Raw genomic sequence first — 22,762 nt, 5'->3', positions numbered from 1 at the left:
TAATACTTTTTACATAGGATGGATTTTAGCATTCAAGTGCAATTGAGCAGTGTTGCTCTTGATGACATTGATACAACTATTACAGGAGTAGAGGAGGTAGAGTCCCAATTACAAGCAACCTATACCTCTAGGAAAACTAGAATCTAAGTTTAGGGGCTAAAAATACTTTAGCATTGATGAATGGAGGTCAAAGCACACCCATGAGTACTTCCAATGGGAGAGGAAGCATGATTCAAAATGTGCCCATGTTGCCAACTCCCCCCAATGTGACCATACCTATGGCTAGTCAGATGGATCCACCAAGCATTGGAGACAAAATAATAAATCCTAATGTTGTTCCAGGGAGTCAACAACCAATTTTCAATCAAGCAGTTAAGCCAATGGAGGTAGATGATTGCAGCTATGGGCCAAGTGCCTCGAATATCCTTGGCAAAGTTAAGGATATGATGAAGCACTATATTGACATGATCACCAACTGATATAGGCAAATAGCTACTGATGTCAATTTCCTTAAGAAGCATCAAATTTTGATAGGGAGTCGATGCCTTAGAGAGGGTGCCCCCTTAAGATTCAACTGTAAGTGGTGTGGTGGCCAACATTTCCCTGGGAACAAATGGTAAATGTGACATATGTGGGAAGTCTGACCACCTAGCTAGTACCTATTGGAGCAAGATTAGTTCTCTCCAACAAGGAAGTAAATAGCCAAGTACGGTTAACCATAGAGTACAAGGGAATAATCTCCAGTAGGATAAGGGATCGAAAAATATATTACAAAAAGAGGGAAGGCTATTGTAGAGGAAGTGCCTAGTGGCAGTGGAGTCAACTTTATTGAAGCCATTTGTATCAATGGCAGTGAAGCCTCTAATCTACAGGACATTACAAGAGGTCAAAGGGTAAAGACATTGACAAAGACAAGGTAAAACTTGTCGAGGGAAACCCTAAGCAAGATGATAAGGGGACACAAGTCCTTAATCCCAACATGGAAGATGAACCTCTAAAAGCTATTGATGCCAAAAAGGATAAGGAATTGCCAAAGAAGAAGGAAAAAGCCAAGAAAGAGGCACTAAAACCGGCTCAAAGACCAAAGGAGAGAATGATCTACCAGGAGAAGAGAGCTCTTGCTAGCTATCATGAATTTGCTTTAGCGAGTTCTCTTTGTGAAGTTAAGAAGGATGTAAATCTATTGTAGTTAATCAAGTTGTCTCCCAGAGTGCGTAAAGAGTTTAAGAAGATTATTTGCACCATGAGGTGTATCATGGAGCCCTTGGAAATAGCATTGTCGGAGCATTTGGGATTAAAAGTCTACCATGGGGTAAGAGAAGGGGTTCAAAGAAATAGAAGATGTAGAAGAATACTCATAGAGGTGAAGCCTATCAATTCATTTCTGCATCTAGAGAAGATAAATCCCTTGTAGACCAAAAACATGCATCAAACAATAGCTTCTTCTCTGCTACTCAAACCTCCCATTTGCTACCTCCGTTGGCTCTGAAAGGGGGATAAAATATCAAAACACCTAATCAGAATTCTCCCTAATCACTCCTTCTTCTTTTCCCAATTCGGAGTGCTTCTTGTTTCTTGTAAACTGTGATCGTGCATTGCGTGATTTCACCAATCCTTATTTTTGCATTAAATCGCCCAAAAATGGTTGAAAGCCACCTGCTTTTTTTTACATGTCATCCTATTCTAGAAGTTGTCTACATCTTTTGGATATTTACAAGAAATAATATCCAAAATATCAAAAATAGGCTAAACTTTTCTAAAAATCTAGGATTTTTAAACCATCCACACTAGGACACTGATGCTAATGACTAATATGGCATTGACTCTCTAGATCAATAAGAAAGCCAAATGACGATGCACTCTATAGCTTTTCACAGTGTGTTCGCGTAGTGGCACAACATCCACCCCCTCTTAACCTGCACATTCTCCAGCATGTGCTAAAGTCTTATGGATCTACAGTGTCAGAAGAAGTATCATCTGCCATGTCAATGTCTTCATCTTCTACCTGTTCTTATTCCATATTCTCATGTTCATGCTTAGTATATCCAACTCCTTCAACTCATATGCTGAATAATTCCTACATTTAAAAAGATTGCACAAGCTCATAATTCCATAGCCTCACGCCCTAGGCCTAAGAGACACAATTGGTGCTACAGGAACCAACAAATGGTCAACCAGAACCACAATCCACTACATCTGAACTAACCCAACCTGACACTTCTATTGTTCTAATTGCTCCATAAGCTCCAATGGGAGCAAGAGGGCTACCACATTATGAACAATGGCGAGCAAAGTGTTAGAAGATGGGCATAGAAACCCACTGTAAGCAAGGGAGTATAAGGGCAGATGGGTGTGAATAGCCCTAAGGGCAGGGGGAAACCCTAACCCTAGCTGGAAAAGGGCTATATAAACAGCCTATGGGTCACTATCATTTGTGAGAGAGTGTACCCAAGTTGTACTCTAAGCAACTTAGTAAGCAAGGTTTCATTCTTGTACTTTGAGCTCTTCTCTCCCTCTTGTGCACACATTCTATTGCTGCAAACTCTAATTCTCAACATGGTAATAGCATTGTTATTGCCTCATCCTCATCAATGTTATTTTTACGATTTACTAGCTAAGGAGTATGGGGAAGGCTTAACCATTGGACTACAATTCAAAACAAACATGAGATTCATGATAGCAATTAGGACAGTGTGTCCCTTACACACTCTTGGCTGTGAGGCAAGAGGGTGTGTTCTTTGAGTATAGAGAGCCCCAACTAGTGTTTAGAGCTAGTGTCCGTCTTGTTTTAGGTCCCGACAGGTGGTGCATTTGTCGGGAGCCACTAATAAGAGGCAGTTTTCGAATCTTGGTCAATTGGGACCAATTCATTAGTGTATTCAAAAAATCAGTGAGATAGACTCACAAGACCGTCAAGCCGAGCTTCAAAAGCAAGAAAGAGCTAAAAACGGGCTAGATGGCAAGCCAAAATAAATAGAAGATATTCTCTGCAAAGGAATGGTCCCTCACAAGGGAGAGGTCTTAATAACCCTAGCTCGATGCTGGTCCGTTAGGGGGAGAAGCTCTAGTACTTCCCCCCTTTCAATCAGTTTGCCCACTTCGAGTGAAGTGATAGTTCCAATTGTTCAAACTCCTTTAGTGAATCCGATTGTTCCAATTGTTCAAACTCCTTTAGTGAATCTGATTGTTACCATGGCAGTGCAACCCATTGCAATCCCAGCAGGGATGCTGGACTTGCCAGAATTAGAGTTTCCTCTACCCATTTCTAATGAGTTAGCAAAGGAAAACGTGAAACTTCACATCAATGAATTCCAAAAGTTAATGTTTAACTGTTGAATTCAAGATGAGGGACACTTGATTATGTTCTTTAACATGACTCTAAAAGGACGAGCTATAATGTGGTATCACAGCCTAGAGGTTGAAACCATAACTACGATTGACTTATTCTTTGCGGCCTTTTAAAGAGGGTTTGCCCCTAAAAGGGGAGGTCAGTATTGGCTACGTGTCCTCAATGTTACATGTCAAGAACCTCACAAGAATGTCCATGGATATGCCAATAAACTGAAGGAGGTATTTTATAAGTTGCAAATCTATATTCTTATTCCAGTTGCTGCTCAATTGAAATACTTTTTGAATGGGCTAGACTTTAACATTCAAGTGCAGTTAAGTAGTGTTGCTCTTATCGACATTGATACGGCTATTACACGAGCAAAAGAGGTAGAATCGCGATTACAAGCGGCTTATGCCTCTAGGTCAAACTAGAATCTAAGATTAGGGTTTGGAAATACTTTAGCGCTGACGAATGTAGGTCAAGGGATGCCCATGAGTCCTCCTAATGGGAGAGGAAGCATAATTCCAAATGTACCATGTTGCTTGTGCCATTAACTATGGGTTCTTCTCCTCAAAGAAAAGGTAAAAAGATACATTGGCCATTGAAACTCATTGACCTCAAGCTAGTGCAAAAAAGTGTGTAGTTAGTCAATATAACAACATTGCATTTTTTTCTTCTTGGTATATGAAAGTAAATGCTGCACAATATCTTCCATAAAGATGACATCACGATTGATTAAAAAAATCACTTAATTTGTAGACAATATAACTTGTAATATTTGCACTTAGAAATGTAACTAGTAAGATATATTTCACAATCTTGCCATCCAATCGTTTGCTATGTTACATGCTAATGTATATGCAAAGAAAAAACAATCATGCAAGTGAGCAACATATGGCTTTGGTCATGCTAAGCCTCATCTGGAGTGACACATTGCAATGCTTTGGTGGAACACTTGCTTAGTATATAAGATGTGCATACCCTCGAGTCATAAACCATGTGGCGAAGCTTGAGTTTTGATCATATATTGTGCCATCTCTAGAGAGATCTATTCTCTCTCTTAGCTATAAATTTTATTTAGATGTATATGCCACTATATATGATAAACCTATGTATGCATGGAGTAAACATCAATAAAAGTCACAGAGTATAGATAATTATAAAAAGATGGTGTTTGTATTGGATCACAAACATCAATGTGACAAGTTGTAGTTTGGGAACAACTCTCACTGAACTATATTTTTAAAAGAAAATGGCATTGATTTAGGTAATAATTAGTGGCTAGGATTGAAGAAAAATAGCATGGCTTTGGATACTTAGAAAGAGATCTTGGTACATGGTTTTGATGTATTGCAAGCATAAATCCTGCTGAAGTAGGGAGGTAGCTTGTCTTTTGGAAGCAAGGGGCTTGCTTGCTGCAAGCATATGATTTAAGCATCGGGCTCATGGCATGAAGGAGACTAGAGAGGAGAGAGAAGAGTACAGAAGAGAGAGAAAAGAGGAGAGAAATTGATGAGGAGAGAGAAATATTAGAAAGAGAAAGAAGTTATGAAATTTGTTTGAGAGATGAAGAGACTGATTTGATTATTTTTGAATGGTGAAAAAAATACAAGTCTCTTACATTTTATAATAATGTTAATGTGACAATACTTATTTTTTCAAATATTTTTAATATATCAATCTTCCCAGTCCTTTACATTCCATCCCTACCCTAAGGTTTTTCCCTCAAAAGCAAAATGGAAAGTTATTACAATAGTTGGAAGAATAGGCAAGACAAAGTCCTACTATGTTTTTAGTCCTACAAATGATACAAAGGTGTTTGAAAAAAATCAAAACTTTAGCTAAAATGATGACCATAGTAGAAGCCTCTTTAGTGTATAGAATATTGATGTTTTCAAAAGGAATCTTTAGCTACAAAATCTTCATAAAAGAGTGTCTACATCCAGTAGATAGCTTGTAGTATAAACAGACCTTACTAGACAAAATCTAAGAGAACTTTCCAAGAACTGGTCCAAACCGGGCGTGCCACATATCAAAACAAAGATCTTTGAGAGTACTTTTAGTCTATGTAGGTGGAATTTTATTGGAAATTGGGCAAAATAAAAAATTTTCAAAAGTAGATTGTTGTCTAGTGCTATTTGCAATACATGAGACCCAACTATGACTAGCCTTCTTGGAGGCACACATCTATATTGGTCTCCTTACAAAGAGCCTATGGTGTCTTAATACATCAAAAACCTTCCTCAAGTGCAAAAGATAATTCTCCAATATTCTATTGTAAATAAGGATATCGTCGAAGAATACCAAGACAAATTTGAAGACGAATGGTTGTAATATCTTATTCATCAGGCTCTAGAAAGTAGCTAGGGTGTTAGTCAACCCAAATGGCATAACCAAGAAATGGCAAAGCCCACTATCAATTTTAAAGATCGTTTTAATCTCATCACCCTCTCTCATGTGAATGTGGTGGTAGCCTAACCTCAAATCTACCTTCATAAAGTACTTTTCTCCCTTGAGCTCATCTAGCAAATCATCTACTCTAAGAATGGGGTAGTTGTTCTTCATCATAAACTTATCGAGGTCCTTGTAATCTATACACATCTTGAAGGAACCATATTTCTTCTTAACCAATAAGACCGGTGAAGCATAGGGTGACAAACTAGGTTTAATGAATCCTATCTCCAATAGCTCTTTGATTTGCTTGGCTACTTTTCATGCTCACATTTAGACAATTTGTAGGGTGTCTTATTCACCAGTTTTAAGTGAGGCTCCAAATCAATGGGGTGATCAATTGCTCTCTTAGGAGATAATGCCATAGGCAACTAGAATAAATCCTTATACTCCTTAAGAAGAGCCTTCAATGCTAAATTATTTGATGATTCTTTGGATTGATTTGATATCTCTTTATTTATGTGCAACCAAGAAGAAAAAAATGCAATGTTGTTATATTGACCAACTACACACTTTTTTGCACTAGCTTGAGATTGAGATTGGTAGAATATAGATGCGTATCTCTAGAGAAGCCTGAATGGTAGCTAGAGCCAAAGACAAAGAAGCAATACATGTACCACTATTAGGACTATTATAAGATTTAAGGCCACTTTCGTTCTCTCTTTAAAGGTGAGTTTAGGCCACTATTGATGTCTTAGGCTCTCTCTCTCTCCTTAAAGCTATGACATCTTAAAGAGTCCCTCCTCAAGAGTAGAGCACTAGTACCACAACAACCTAACCCAAGGTAACTTACATCTTTCTTTCCTAGGAGTCCCCAAGCGATTACAAAGTAATCTCAATCTACATTCAAGAGGAATTCTAAGGAGGCCCTAGCACAACCCCAATTTGCATCTACAATAGAGATTTTAATCAATTGTGCGATCTAGCTTGGCTAATCATAACCTAGACCCCAACTGATATGTCCTCAATACATGCATAGTAGGATACACAAGTATTGCATGAGCTACAACTAAGACCCCTGAATTCTTTTCCACATGGAAAAAGATTGATGCTATCTCATAATGATCAATAAGGACTTTTTTTAATATAATACATATCTTTGTGGTATCTCTACACCTAATCCATGCAATCTTCTATATTATTACCATGTTTAGGTATATGTATATTGATGTCATGTCATGTTTTGTACCCTAGTTTCTTGACATCTCAATACTTTCATAACCTCTATTAGCATCAATTAGGATTTGCATTTCAATTTTAGTTTTTAGCCTTATCTTATCATTTCAATTCCAAAGTATCGCTTTAGATATGTTTGCAACTCAATTGCATAAGGCATTTCCAACCTCTTGCGTATGTTAATATGATCATTTCATTTCGTCTCTTTGACATAGGCTACTCTTCAAAACTTGGAAGTAAATTGTAGATATTATGTTGTCTATTCATTTTCACAAATATTGGATTAATGCATTGTTGTGCACAAATAGCATGTGCTCTTTTTCTCCATCTTTGTGTTTTGTTTACTTTTTATTACATCATTCCAATTACACATGCTTAAACTCTCCTCCCAATATTATATCGAATCGTGCATATATAAAAACACCAAACATTTTTTGTAAGTAACTAATGCGTTCCAAGTATCCTCCATCACAAGTATTTTAATATAAACCTTTGAGTGCTCCCTATCCCCAATTTCCCATATATAATTTCATGTGGTTGTAGACAATAAAAACTATCAAACAATCGTCTTTGTGTAAGTGATTAGGCAAAGAACTTATCACATTGATTCTTGGTTGTCGCATCCCCAACTTTTACATCATTCATGGCATAGCTAATGTCATTTCATTCACATTAAACACAACTAAGTAGCTAAGCGCTTGTATTGAGGCATATCTACTCAAGCCTAGTCCACATCATTGTATTGAACTCACAAGATGCGATGCTTCATGTAGAATTAAGACTATTTTTCATCTTCTACAATTCCACAATGCCTCTTGGACCCTAAGAAGGCTCTTCACCATCTCCTACAATCCCACAATGCCTCTTCGATCCTAATGCAACTCTCCACCATGCTTGATTCTTCCTTCAAAAAAGATTGTGAATGCATGAAAGCACAAAATCAATGTATGATCACAACTTACCAAAAATATCTAAAGCATTCGCATGAAGATCACATCAAAAATGAATGATAGTACTTTAAGATGTGTGTGCGCAATATACATCTCATATATGTAAAACTATTGGCAAATTCCATCTTCAATAACTCATCATCATGCTTAATGGTTACTACCAAATATCAAAACTCCAACACCAACAATCCCTAAACACTCCATCTGTGCATTTAAACTGCTTACAAGATCATTCACAAGCACTTCCAACCTTCCATTCCTCGGTCATTTTATTTGGCACTTGTGTATCAAAAATCAAACTTCAAAAAAATGTGAGTTACTACAAGCTTTATAAAAAGAAGCCAATTGTTATCCTAAGGTTGGAATATCCATGCAAGACCATCATGGATGCTCGAATAGTGGTACTAAAACCTAAGAATGAAGATGGAATGTAAGTCATACACAATAAACGAACATAGGTTCTTTGGATTGAATCACTTAAAATGATTTCCACACCTTACATGTAGGCAAACACAAGCTATGAGGTATATGGTTCTCTCTCTTAACTGAATCCCTCACCCATAGTCCCCAGTCATGATAAATGTGCATTCATAGCTCCTCCCTCACCCGTGACCCCGATTCCAAGTTGTTCCTCTATGCAAGTGCCTTCGGCTTGTAACTCTCTTTCATAATGTGATAACCCCCAAGAAGGGCCATTCTACTGTCTTTGCTTGCTATTGCTATCTTGTCTATTTGTTTTCTTATGTGTCGTGTTACCTTCTAAGCAAGGCATTCTAGGACACACCTTGCATCAAAACCCCTCCATAGGGAATTCAATTGTGCAACTCCAAGGCCCCCATGAAAGGTGTCATGAGTAGTGGTGAGTAGTGGGCCTAATCTATGACAGACTAGTCTCCACAAGACCACCCCAAAACAAGAGTGAAGGGATGGTTCATCAAAAAAGCAAGCCTAAAAATGTGGCTTTTCAAAGCATGGGTCAACTTGAGTACACCACAAGCACAAGAAAAGAACAAGCTTTAAAAATGATACTGTGCATTAACATGTGGAAGCAACAAGTAAAATGAAAGTGACCATAAAGGCAAGGAGTCCAAAGAAAATGCACAAACATCAAAGGAGCTATCACCTAATGGATGAAATTTTCAAAAGATCTCAAGATTAAAATCCAACATATGAAACACTTATATCAAGTACTTACAAAGCTCAATTGGAAAAAATTGACTGGCATGCCTAAGGTCAAGCATCCACACATACATTATGAATGTGAATGAAAGCAAACACCATTACAATGAGCAAAACAAATGTCCTAAGCTCACAAGGAAAATAAGACAGAGGCACTATAATTGGCATCTTCTCAAATAGCAATGTATCATTGTTCCAAGTAAGGAATTAAAAGTTCAAGCGTGCAAGAATTAAAAGATGAAACAGCATGCAAACTAGAAGTACCAAATCTTAGTATTCAAAGCAAACACTAAAGGATAGCTTGCCTAAATCATATATGCACAAGATCTTGGCTTGGCTAAAGTACATTTTGGTGGCAACTTCCAAAGGGGCAAACTAGAGGAAATATATTTAACACTAGGAAAAACATGTTGGATAAACACCAACAACCTCCTTTGGACTATATGTTGAAAACGTTTTTGATTCTCCATTAACAAGTTTAGAACCCCTTGTAAGAGTTTTCAATCCCCATCTTATTTTAGGATCACGACATTATGTTACTCCAGATAGATTATACTGCCATTTTTTAAGCCATGCAAGCTTTTTACACAAAGGAAAGAGCAAAGCTAAAGATCTTTATACTTCAACTAGTTAGTCACCCACTAAGACAATATAGTATACTATATTATCAATTTTGAAGCCATGCAAGCTTTCCACACAAAAAAGCAAAGTTAATGATCTTATACTTAAACTAGTTTAGTCACCCACTAAGGCAATATAGTGGAGGGAGCATCCTATTACGTCTAGGGTCACCGAGTTCCCAAGGAGCTATCCCCACTCACACAACAATTCGTAGTCCTACCTGCACCAAAAGAGAGAGAGAGAGAGAGAGAGATGAAATGAAATGATATATTAACATCTACAAAAGGCCAAAATGACCTATGAGACCATGAGTTACAATCATGTGTATGATGGTACAACTGTCTAGGCAAAATATGTAGCACAAAGCAAAATAAGAAAGGAAACTAACTATGGCTGTGTAAAACATAGAGCTCTGTCTAGTAACAATGAGCTCCAAATGGTGTACAATCTCACATGGGTATGGAGGGCCTAGCTCTAGCCCGAGCAATAATCCCATATATCCGCCTATGAAGGTGTCATCAGTGTCTACGTCGAGGCCTAGGACGTCTAGATCAACTAAGCTGAACAGCTCGATCAATCAGTACTCCTTATCTGTGTGGACTATGGCTGTGAGAGAGGCTCTCGTGTGGACTATGGCTATAACTGTATTGAAGTCTTATGGGTCTCCTTTGAAAAGAAGTCTGTGAGCTGCCTCTTTGAAGGGCCTTGGTGTTCTAGAGCAACTATACTCCTGAGGCGCATGTCACGAAGCCGTTGTATCTCAAGAAGAAAGAGGCCAAGGCATCACTAATCGGTAAAATCCATTGACTATGGATAGTGGTCCAAATCCACCTCTAAAGAGAGTGTGGAAACAACCGCGCACCTCATAATACGCTAGGCAACAACGGATATAATGCTCCTCTATCTCTAGCTCTAATTGGCATATTTGACATATGCGCTCCTCTAGTGGGATGGATCTATATCTGCCAATCTCAATCTCTAGCTGACGTGAGGAGGTACACAATTGGCCAATAGTACATTTGATCCCATGGAAAAGGTGGGTGTCCATGTATCTTAGGTGAACAATGAATCCATCATCTGTAGTATGGAGGAAATGCTCGCGGTAGAAAGCCATCTTTGTCCCTAGCTCCTGCCTTGGCATCAACCATGTCCGCCTGATATCCAACTGGGTAAGCTCCATCCTGATGATCTTGGGAATCTCTGACTTGCTCAGATCAAGAGATGGTGCATCAAGGGAGTACTAGAAGGGGGGGCAACTTGTCCATGCTGAAGCCATGCAGCTCAAACCAAGGCCGACATCTATGCACACCAACATGAAGTACCCCCTCTTTGGCAAGCTGCCTGCAGGACTCTAAGGGTCAACCGTGCATATTTGTGCCTCGACAAGTCCCATAGGCTATGTATGTATGCGACCGATCAAGTGAGCGCCTCTACCACAATCAATATAGCTGCTAATCTCAACTCTGATGATCTCATGTGGCGCTGAGGCCTTACGTTATTTCATGGACAGTAGGGGTTTCTCTATCGACCTCCATCGATCACAAGTGTGCCCTGATCTGCTACGATGGTCAAGGTGTGTGTGTGTGTGTGTCTCCAATTATTGAAGTTGTTCACAACAACAATCACAAGCACAAAACAAAGCAAGCAAAGTTGATTGCTTCCCCGCTTCCCCGTTTGAGGCTCTTCATTCACATGGTCAACTTGTAAAGAAACACCCAATCAAGTCCATTATGGTAAGTTAAACCCTTTTCCGAGTTCCTCCTTGTACTCAAGGCCCTTTTCCAAGTAGTCAATACATGCTTACTCATTCCAAACAAATACCTCAAAGTTGACACTAATGACACTGCTCTTCACAACTCACCATAAAAAATGGAGGATGGTTTGCCTCATCTATTATATAGCTAAGAGACCACATGCTTGAATTCACTACCATCATTTTAGCTTGGGTGCCTATTGTACAAGACACCCATATGCACATCACCAAAATAGACATTAAGGACATTGAATGACTATCTTCTCAATCTTTTTCATAACGGACACAATATCAAAAGCCACAAAACATGTATATGCATATCGATCATGTGCAAATGAAGCGTCAGCATCTTAACAACTCAAATACCACAAGAGGCAAAAGAAACATTACATTCATGTTAAATGTTTTAATGCAATAGTAGACTCTAGACGGGTGCAAGAGGATAAGCCATACCAAATATGCTTGATGCAAGATACGCCATGTCCACTCTAACAAGGCCACTACCACTACCTTTCGAGGGATATGGTCAACTACATTATGTTATTACATGGGGTGTCCTCCCTTTGGAAGGTCAAAGAGATTCAGCACGTATAGGGCCTACTACTGGTAGCAGAAGTAAAGAATAATCATATGGGACATAAAACGCTGACAAAGTTGTTCGAGGTCAAGGCTCCACCACCAACTTCCAAGCATTGTGTACCAACTCCACCCAATAAAACTCTCTTCAGGTTACAGTAGGTACAGTTAGAAAGAGGTACACATCTAGGCAGCTTTATTCCCAACTCGGACAAAGCCCACACACACTAATTAGAGGATCCATGTTCTCACACTACAGTTAGACAAGTTGGAGGAAACTCTCTTTCATTAAACTGCCATAGATCATTCTCCTCTAGCATAACAAATATGATAGATGATAAATGGTACAAAAGCTACGAACTCTTACTATGTAAATGGAATCATTTTCTCTTCTTATAACCCTTTTGGCCTCATAGGTCATTTTGGCCTTACTAGAGGTTGAGGAATGCATGCACGCGCTCTCATAATTTATTCATAATTTGGGCTTGGTAAGAACCAGAGGGGTGGGGGGTTTTCGAAGTTGAAAGATGTTGTGTAAGTGGACAAGATGAGTTTACAAATCATATGGCAAATGCAATAATAGTTTTACATATGGTTTTGGGACTTAAATCATCCCAAAAGTAGCAAAACCATTGTGTTCTCCGGTTGAAGGTCCTTTCCAAAATATGACCCTACAAGGCCAACCTATATTTTGGACATGGTCAGGTTTGTCAACATGCCTCACAGGATGCAGGACACAGGACACCCCTATATTTTCTGAGGTCACTATTCACATTGTTCTGCATTGATGATGTAATAGCACTGTACAACTTTAAGATGCAGGGCCCCACTTGGAGACATTCCCAAGCAAATAGAGTGCACTCTTTCAGTTAACAAACAAGGGCATCATACATTTTTTGTTCTGCATTGATGTAATAGTACCTTACAAGTTTAAGATGCAGGGCCCCACTTACATTTTCTGCAGATTCACTATGCCTCAGGGGATGCAGGTTGCAAGACAACCTATACTTTCTTAAGTCTCTCTTAACATTGTTCTGCATTGATGTAATAGTATCTTACAACTTGAAGATGCAGGGCCCCACTTGGAGACATTTCCAAACAAATAGAGTGCACTCTTTTGCAGTTATCATACAAGGGCATCATACATTTTCCTAGGGATCAGTTGTCTCCTACAACTTAAGATGCAGGGTCCCCTTCGAGCCATTTCCAAACAAAGCAGTTATCATACAAGGGCATCCTATATTTTCCTAGAGATCAGTTGTCTCCAACATCATGAAGGCCAACCTACGCACAGCTAGATTATCCAGTATGAGACAAGCCCATATGATCATGCTAGGGAGGTCTGTCCTCTGTAACAAAAACAAGTAGAACGTCACAACAGCCAACCATTTTGGTATCTTTGAGAAAGCTATGAAATTCTCGACAAAACTCCAGACGATCTGGATAACATATAGTTCAGTGCCAGCCAGCTATTAAAAACAGATTCATCTTAACCTACACAGCAAAAAGTGTACCCACATCTTTGCTCAGCACTAAACTTGACAGTAATACAAAGAGCCCCATATATGCCACAGCGCAATAGGAAGCCTTACAACAGCTCACAAATACAGGAATAAAAATGTACAACTGAGCCCAACTGTCAACTAAGACGTAAAATAGAAAATAATATAGCCTTAAGAAAGGGAACCAACCCCCCCAAACAGATACTGAACAGGAAACAGTTTTCAGTATTCCTCATAAATACAGAGACTAACCAAGCAATTTAAGTCTCTTCACATACAGCATACTTATGGAACTTGCAGGTATCTTTATGCATTTCCGCCCAAAATAATCACCTACAATCCACACTAGCTCAATTGCTTTGATAAAAGAGGTTGCTTTCCACAACTCATTCGATAAGCAGCAGCAGCAGAGGGGCTCCTATTGTCACAAACGTTATAGAGATTGCAGGCCGCCATACTGATAAATGAGGAGCCCAAACTATTTGTTTACGTCTCACTAGAGCATTGTCTTAACAAGAAACTGCTGTCTGAAAAACAAGAAAACAGATGTTCAGCTCTCACTGCAGCATTGGCTTAGCTATCTTGAAAACAAGCAAAACTGCATACCAAGAACATTGAGCTTCACAAAAGAATCTACATAAAATCCCAAAGATAAGAAACTTCAACCCTCACCTTCCTTGAATGAAAGGTAGAGCTTAAGTAGACCCTCATGTCTTGACCTTTCACCACCTGAGTGTGAGCAATACCTCTCAGATTTCCATCGCCCAGGCTCCACAGAAGATAAGTTTGCTAAAGTGCTACTTCCCAAATCTCAGAAAGAAATTAGACACTGAGAAAGAAGGCTCAACGCAATCTACAAGTCAGGAGTACCCAAAACCAAATACCCCATCCGCAGCAATACTGCCTTCTCAAATCTTACTCAGTGTCTTGCCTGCCATTACCCCACCAGTAGCTTGAAAATCATTAGTTTTGAGATGATGCACATTGCAGAATTAGGCCGAAAATCAGCACTAGGCTCTGCAATCAAGACTGGCAGGGGCAGGCATGGCTCGGTGCCTTACTGGCGCCGAGCTTGGCTGAAACTTCCTTCAGGCTGCAAATGAGGCTGTAAAAACACAACATGATCAATTACCTTACAAACCCCCTCCCCCCCCCCCCCAAAAAAAACCCTTACAAGGCAGCACAAATACTGACTGCATCAACAAGGCTTACAGCAGTGTTCTACAGGTAGAGGAACTCGAATTACCTGAGAAATAGACTGCTGAAAACGATCTTGTGGATGTCCATAGGTCACACTAGAACCTGGACGAGAAAACTGGTGGGCTTGCATAAACACCCCTGATCCATTGTGAGGACCTAGATGCCCAGCTGTATAGGATCCCATCATAGGATCTGGATGCCCATATACTAGACCATTGGAAGTGCTTGCCCAAGGACCCCGCACAGATTGTGGAGCACGATGCAAGGGAGGCTCCACACAAATCTGTGGCCTTGACGAACCACTCAACTGTGGAAATTCTGTATTGTAATTGACTACAGGTGTGTACACAGCCTGCATACCATAAGGTCCTTGGGTTACACCAAAACCTGGGTCAAACCGCTGCATATACCTGCAAATGCAGAAACAGGCAAACAAACCAATGTAAAAGTACCGCTTCCAAGGAGTACACAAAACTTCAAATTGGAATGTCCATAAAAATTTCAAACCACCACCACCTTCAAGCAATTAAGAAATCAGACAGTATTTGGTGCATTCACTACCCAGGAAAAGAGCTTTGAATTCAGCACCCACTATTGCCTATTCCAGAAAACTTTACTTTTATGAACATCCTCTAGAAACTGGCTAAGAATAGGCCACACTTTGACCCCATACTCGTTGAAATGGTTTCATTTTACCTCCAATAAAAGTCAGTAAAACCTAGTCATCTACGGCATTTATTATTCAGAAGCATCCAGGTCTCAATGGGGAAAATTCACTGCAAGAGAAGTCTTCCCAAACAGTTGAGTAAGCCATCTTGATTGGTTTCAAATGGTCAAGTACACCAAGCCAGAAAGTAAAATCAATCATGTGAGCTAGCAAGACCATGCAAGCATACCTAACTTCTCTTCCTAGCTACAAGAGAGCACATAAGTTGAAATAAAACCACATAACATCACTTCAGGGTGTACCTATCGTAGCTGCGATCATAGTCTGGATCTTTGCGATCCTTCTCTCGATCTCGAAAGATTGCTACCCTGTTTTTAGACTTTTGTCTAGCTGCAGAATCAATACGTGAGAAACCGTCATCTATATCCACACTTGAAGATGCATCACAAGGCTGTTCTATTCGCTTATCAAAAGATGCAGTGCCATTCAAGAACATCTCTACATTATGGGAGCTCTCCATCACCAATGTGTCATCCTCCTTGACCTTCCCAGCCACATCATTACCGTTGAATATCCTAGCCCTAGCCCTATTGTATTCCTCTTTCCTCTCTTCCACACTCTTGGAAGGATTTAGCTTAGACGAAGTACCACCATAACCATTGCTATCCCTGTTAGATTTTGAACCCTTAGAAGGCCTCCTTTTCAACTCAATTTTTTGTTGGGGCTTCTGAACCAACTTTTCCTCAGAATGTATATCTGTTCGAATGTCAGCCAACCTCACCCTTGGAAACACACTCTGCCCCGTCTTCCTTGCAATTATGCGGGTGCCCTCAGGAACATTGCAATCAACCACTGAAGATAGAAGGTTGTAGTGTTGAACCACTCTGTGAGCTGCAAGCCGCAGGTATGAAGATGGCATCGGTGAAAACTCCAACTGCTGCAGCTTTGGATTTTGCATGAACTTCACAACTTCCTGTTCTAACCTCAGAACTGCGAAAACAAAAAAGGATATTGTCAGTGAGAAACTAGCACACCCATGAGAATCCAACCTTCTTTTGTATGAAAATAATTCATCTAATGTTTCGACCTACAAAACCCCAGAGAGCTGCAGGAAATACTTCGCACAATTTTAGGTGTAAATATTTCATGAAGAAAGCCCTCTACCTATGTCAACAAAGACCAGCCATGTCCAATGAGTATGCTTTCAATAACCTTTCTGTGGCTTAGGAAATACAACTCACAGTGAGAAGCAGCCACTGAGATAGGATGTAATGCCCCTTCAGAACTCCCTCATTAAGGACTAAGTCCCTTATTAAGGACTACGAGTGACTGCTGCATCTGGAGTAAAAATTGGTAAGGCAGTTCCTGCCAAGATTAGGAGGCATTCTAAATGCCTACAGAGTGCTCATAATTTCTACCCAAATAAAGGCAAAGACACGGCCATCAAAACAAAGGCCTAAAACTAAGCTTTGAATATTATCCAGTAGCAAGACATGAAAGAATACACCCAGAGCGACTTGAATAGAGCAGTTAACTCAATGAGCAGATCACTTCTGTAGGATTGTATTCAAGGTTGTTTATTGGGCAAAAACGACATGTCTAACTCCAACTACACATCAGCTGATTGAGATTCAAGACATGGAATTCAAAGACAGAATACCCTTAAAAGCCAAAAATCAGCCCCATTTGTGCTTCATCATCCCAAAGTGCTAGTATAACTCCTCACATTTATGTTCTCTCTCCAATTACTGGATCATTTCTACAGATCTGGAAAAAATACTCCAACGTTCAACGTAGTGTAGTAAAACATGATCCTTACTTGTGAGTCGATCTTTGCCCTGCAAGGCTTCTCGTAAGAAGCTATCCACCTCCCCAGATCCCACAGGCTCGAACACTCCACCGTCGCTAGCAGGGAAAGCAATCGGAAAGTCCTCTTGACAGCCAAGATCATCGACATCAATCCTGCGAGGAGGAGGCAGCGGACACAATGGGGCCAATAGCTTCTTCATGCTTTCCTCGAGGTCGGCCATTTCCCACGAATCCGGAGCACCATCGCCAGGGTCAATGAAATCGAGCCGTGGGGCAGGCTCAGCAGCACCGGCGGCTGCTACAAAGCGGGGCTCCAGAAACTCGGAGCCCATGGCTGCTGTGCTGAAGGATGGGGTGTTAGGCAAGGGTAAGGGGATGGGGAAGGGGAAGGGGAGGGGGAAGGGGATGGTAGACTGCCAAGGGGAAGGACAGGGAGCAGCAGGCCATGGCTAGGGTTGGGGAGGGAAACGCACAGAGAAACAGAGGAAGGGCGATGGAGCGGAGCTTGACGAATGTGAAACGCGAAGGCCTAGATCCTTCGACTTTTTCTCTCTCTCTCCCTCCCTCTCTCTCTCTCTCTCTCTCTCTCTCTCACAGGAGTGGCAAGAAGGGGAAGACGGAGGAGGTAGCCATGGCCACACGCGTATACGCAAACGCTCTCAAAAGGGAACCCAAAAAAAAGCCCTATCATTCAACGCAAGCGGCTTTTGTCCTTCCCTTTCACACTTGCCGTGCCATTACCATCCTTGATGAACGGACACCACCCCTACGCCGTCCGATCCTGCCTCATTCCCGGCCGTCCGATCATCGTAACCCTCCACGTGGCGGCTTGCCGACCGCCCACTCTTTTACCCACGTGTCTTTCTCACCGAGCCTACGTGGCCACTGCCCTCCCATCTAGCAAGGGGCTTTATCCTCCACGTGGTGTGATTGCTCTTTGTGGGAGAATAAACATGATATTTACCTCCATTAGCATTGTAGGTGTTGGGTGTGATGGAGCCATAACATGGCCGTCAAGTGGTTGGGATGGCACCTTGCTACTTCCTCGACCTTCCCCCAAGGAGCTTGGTCCAATGCAACCCTTGCTCATTTCAATGGGATTGGGGAAAATAGCCAAGCATTGAATTTGTGAAGGTTGTGTTGTGCTACTACAACACCCTAGCTAATCCTCATGGCATGCATTCTTTCCAGCCATGTCCCTATCGCCACTTTGGCCAATGAAAGACTACTAGAGTCATGATCATTCGCCATAGATGTAGCAACAGAGATTGAATGGGAATGTCACAACCAGCCTTTACTTGTGCATGCAAGCAAAATGCCTGAAATTGCAGCTTTCTCTAGTCCCCCAAGGGTTTGTTTCTTTTGGTTGGTAGGTCTAAGCTCTATCATTTTCTAAATGGCATTAGTAGCCCTTCCTTGTCTCTTGGACTTCTTTGGCCTAAATTTTCTATTCGAAGCATTGGGAGCCCTTACTTATCTTTTTGACTTCTTTGGCCTACTTTTTCCTTCTAACATAGCTAGCTCAGATGCCCTTTGACCCTCACTTGATCAATAAGTCTACCTACTATTCTCATGCATTGGACACTTCATGGGCCTAATAGATCATTAAAACCTTACATCCTCCAATCCTAATCCACATGGCAAATGTTTTTATCTCCATTTGTTTCCAGCCCTAATAGATTATTAAAACTCTACATCTTCCAACCCTATTTCTCCATTTATTACAAGGCAATGGATTCTAACTTTCTATGGTGGAAGCCAATGGTATGGAGCTAGGGCAACATATACATAAAATTGTTGCTTTCAATTGGCTTTGTTGTTACATGTTATATGGGCACCCTTGCATAGTCTATAGGGGTTGCACTCATCGTACTTCCATTTACAACATGTTTTGCCGCTACAGCCATCACAAGTCGTGTCTTATGGCTAATATGCATTTGCCCTTCCCTTCTTCTTAAGGATGTGCCATCTTGTGCCATTTCATGTCATCAAAATAAGCAAGGTAGCTATCATCTATTTATTTCTCCATGCATTTCTCCCTTTGTTCTACTCATGTTGCGACCTCAACTACATGTACATGGAGTCAACAAGGGAATAGTCTCTCAACAAATTACTCCAAGTATACCTTTCAACCATCTTCATCTTCCTAAGACATACCTGCCCTAGCAATGCTAGAGAAGGTACCATTTAGTAGTCTCTCGTTTCCTTCCCATGAGCAACATCGTCTAGATCTCATGGAACACATGAACTTAGCTAGTTGAGTGGAGCTCCGGGTATATCTCACAATGGTATGCAAGGCCATAGTCCAAATAAGATTATCTTGAGGTTCCTTAACTCTAGGTCTCCTAACAACAATCTAGCACCCATCTAAGAAAGGTCGCTTTGTAACTAATTAGAGATGAGAGAGGGCTAACACTACACTTATTGTTAAATATGTTTGATGCCCCACCCTCGTAAGGTGCCACCAATTATCCATGGTGCTCTAAGTTGTAAGGTCCCCATTATAAAGAGAAGCCATGTGTGAGCCCTGGTTGGGTCCTAGCTTGTATGTCAAATGAGGTCTATATGATCAAATGGCAAATAGGTGACCTTTGTAGATCTAGCCTTTGGAGCCTTTGGGTTAGTTATGTTGGTAGTAACTTGAGGCGCAATGCATCAAGTTGCAACGTGTGGGAGTTATTCTTAGGATTTTATTTGGCTAACTAGGGAAGGCCCATCGGCCAAACTACCTTCTCATGCTATAAAAGGAAGACCCCTCTAAAGCAATCATCGATCTATCTTTCACCCAATTAGAGTTTTTCCAGCACCTTAAGCTCTTTGCATATCATCTATCTAGATCGCCATCTAAGCTTCACAGTAGAAGCACACAAGTGGACAAAGCCATCTTTGTAGTAGCTCATTTGAATTTAAAGCAGTTTCTATTCTTCTCATATTTGCTTTATGTTCTTTACTTGTTGCTCAAATTTTGTCCACTATGCCATGTGATTTTTACACTAAGGTCAAAGAGAGTGTGAAAAGGGGGGGGAGTTGAGCAACCCCTCTACTGTAGTCACACTTGTGGCACATAAAATGGTGTTAGCCAAGGTTCTAGGACTTTCCCAAGTAGTCATTGTGTTCCACTTTGTCCTATCCTTCTATTAGAAAACCACCTTATTAATTGGCTCCATCCTTCCATTGAACTCACTTGTCAAGGGTAGTGTTCACTTGCTTTCCACACACACCTAATGCATTCTTTAGTTTTCTAATTAGTTCTAGCATGCTATGTAAACACATACAACAACCTTTCTTAATCAAACCCATATCACAAGCTTCCTTTCTAAAACCGAAGCACAAACATAAAAACTATAGCAAATAGTCCTTTGAAAATAGTAATCTCTTATTCCAATCAAGTTAATACATTAATATGTGCTCTCTACAAGGCACAAACCACCCTCCTCAAGCATGCTGCTACAAGTACTCTTCCATCCGCACTGGAGAGGGAAGCACAGAAGCATCAACTAGGGATGTAGAAGCTCCCACATGAAAAAGACTCATAGCTAAGTGCATGACATAACCAACCACAATAGTGTAAAGGCCAAGACATCTGTCAAAAGAACATAAGGTATTCAGCCATGAAATCAACCCATAACCATAATGGCAAACATGACTCTGCAGTACATCAGACCACATAGTAGCGTCCAAGTCAATGCAAGACCGGTAAGTAGCATAAGATCCTGCAATGGTCAAGCTCCAAGAGAAGCCCAAGTATCTGTACAACAACATCCAAATAAGTGGCTCTGTAAAGTACATGATAGTAGACAAAGTGCATAGCTGGGTAAGCATCAAGAGCAACCGCTCTCTGACATGTATGGGCAAAAGCAACCCAACTAGCATAGAAGCTAGGCAACACAGAAGCAACAAAGGCATAACTGCTAAACCCAAGCACTATCAAGAAGTCCATTGATCAAGGAGTAACCCGCAAAGAACCAAGCATCAATGAGAAATGAAATCTCAATAACCAACAGCCAAGACAATGGATCAAGCACTACTCAAACATGTATCAACATCCAAGTAAATCCAAGATCCATAATCGGGGCATTAAAGGCCAAATAGCATCCAAGTCGCATAAGTGATAAGCCAACCAAATGCAAACTACTCCACAAAATTCTCAAATGCAAGTCGATTCAAGCCCAAACATCTGCCATACTGCAAACGAACCCAAAAGCATCCACATCAAACATCAATCCCATAATGGGTAGCACGGGGCATAAACCTTGTTAAGTGAAATGCCAGTTGCAAAGAAAAGGACAATGAACCAAGAACTGAGCTCTACTCTTTGCTCAATAAGAATCCTGGAGCATAAACATCAAAGTGGCATCATCCAAATACATCAACATATCATCCCAGTAGTCGGAAGTACCCGTAAACCATAGGCATAACCAAACTAGAGGTAAAATAACCTATCAACCAAGGTAGCATAAATCCCAATCAACAATCAAGTGTCCGCATCCAAATCAAGGCTCAATAGCTCTCAAATAGCATATCTAGGCATAAACCATGATGATCAAGCATCAATATGTCCAATAGGACACCCGAATGTCAACAAAGAGCATTATGCATAAGCCATCCTTGATAAAACCTTGTTGCCCAAACAATGCACATCAGTAAATCCCTGCATAAATCGAGCTATGGAAGCTCAACCCAAAGCATCTCAAAACATTGGGCAAACATCCCCAAAGCATTTGGGCATCAAATACCAAGCCTCGGGAGCATCACATAAGCTAAGAGCATGACATTTTCTTGCTGTAAATCAACTCAGATCTTGCCTAAATCGGGTTCTGAATGCTCGAGATATGAGAAAAAATGGGATTTTTGAGCCATATTTTGAAACATGTGCAAAAAGTGTGAGCTGCTATTGTGGGGCCTGCTGGTTATGCTAAGGATAAGGGGACAAATGGGGGCATACAAGGTGCCCAATGAAGCCAAGGAACACCTGCAAAGAGCCTATCAGGGCCGAGGAGAGGCTGAAGATGAAATCTTACCTCGGGGGAAAGAAGCCATGGATGGCATTGAAGCTCCAAGCTCTAGGTCTTCAATCTGGGCTGAAGTAATACCGGGCCAAGCTCCACGATCAAGCTCTGATCCAAAGCTCTGATACCAATTGAAGGGGATGCAATGGCAATGGAGAAGGAGAAGAGGAAGATGCGGGAGAGAATAGCACACACAATGTAGGTGTTGTCAAGAATGATATGACAGCCTTATTGCACTATCTCATATTATATATGAATAAAGAATGGGCGGTCACAGTGTACATGGGCAGGCCCAGAGGCCTTTTACCCCAACACAACAAATTCCATTCCCCACTTCTAAAATGGTTCCAATGGAAGAATGGGGTGATCAGACATCCTATCCCTATTATCTGGCTCACCAGTCTTCTGGCATATTACACACCTTTTGGCATAGTCATGAGCATCTTTCAGCACGGTGGCACCACAAACCATCCTGAAGGATCTTCTTTCCTATTATATCCCTTGGAAAGTGGCCTCTTGCTGCTCCATAGTGTGCCTC

At 40.8% G+C, this 22,762-nt stretch overlaps 1 protein-coding gene across 1 annotated transcript; it reads right to left on the bottom strand.

Moving 5' to 3' along the window:
- Positions 1 to 13,656: 13,656 nt before the first annotated feature.
- On the bottom strand, positions 13,657 to 17,892 carry LOC148014585 (uncharacterized). The gene is made up of 5 exons (XM_087666368.1): positions 17,226 to 17,892; positions 15,709 to 16,396; positions 14,786 to 15,149; positions 14,212 to 14,644; positions 13,657 to 14,066 (listed from the first exon to the last, which is right to left on the bottom strand). The coding sequence occupies exons 1-4, from the start codon at positions 17,545 to 17,547 to the stop codon at positions 14,597 to 14,599; spliced, it is 1,422 nt and encodes a 473-aa protein (XP_087522494.1). The 5' UTR covers positions 17,548 to 17,892; the 3' UTR covers positions 13,657 to 14,066; positions 14,212 to 14,596.
- Between the last annotated feature and the right edge of the window lie 4,870 nt (positions 17,893 to 22,762).

This window comes from Lygodium microphyllum, chromosome 25 (genome assembly GCF_053477565.2).
Source record: "Lygodium microphyllum isolate KBCC chromosome 25, Lygodium_microphyllum_v1.1.10, whole genome shotgun sequence".
Taxonomy (NCBI): Eukaryota; Viridiplantae; Streptophyta; class Polypodiopsida; order Schizaeales; family Lygodiaceae; genus Lygodium; species Lygodium microphyllum.
Note: the sequence above shows the minus strand (reverse complement) of the source record. Positions and strands in the feature narration are given on the sequence as shown.

Excerpts from the sequence above, each read along its gene's own strand:
- LOC148014585 (XM_087666368.1), bottom strand. The coding sequence starts at position 17,547 with ATGGGCTCCGAGTTTCTGGAGCCCCGCTTTGTAGCAGCCGCCGGTGCT. Across the intron at positions 16,397-17,225 it reads GGGCAAAGATCGACTCACAA|TTCTGAGGTTAGAACAGGAA; the intron begins GTAAGGATCATG and ends TTGTTTTCGCAG. Across the intron at positions 14,645-14,785 it reads TTCAGCAGTCTATTTCTCAG|CCTCATTTGCAGCCTGAAGG; the intron begins GTAATTCGAGTT and ends GTGTTTTTACAG.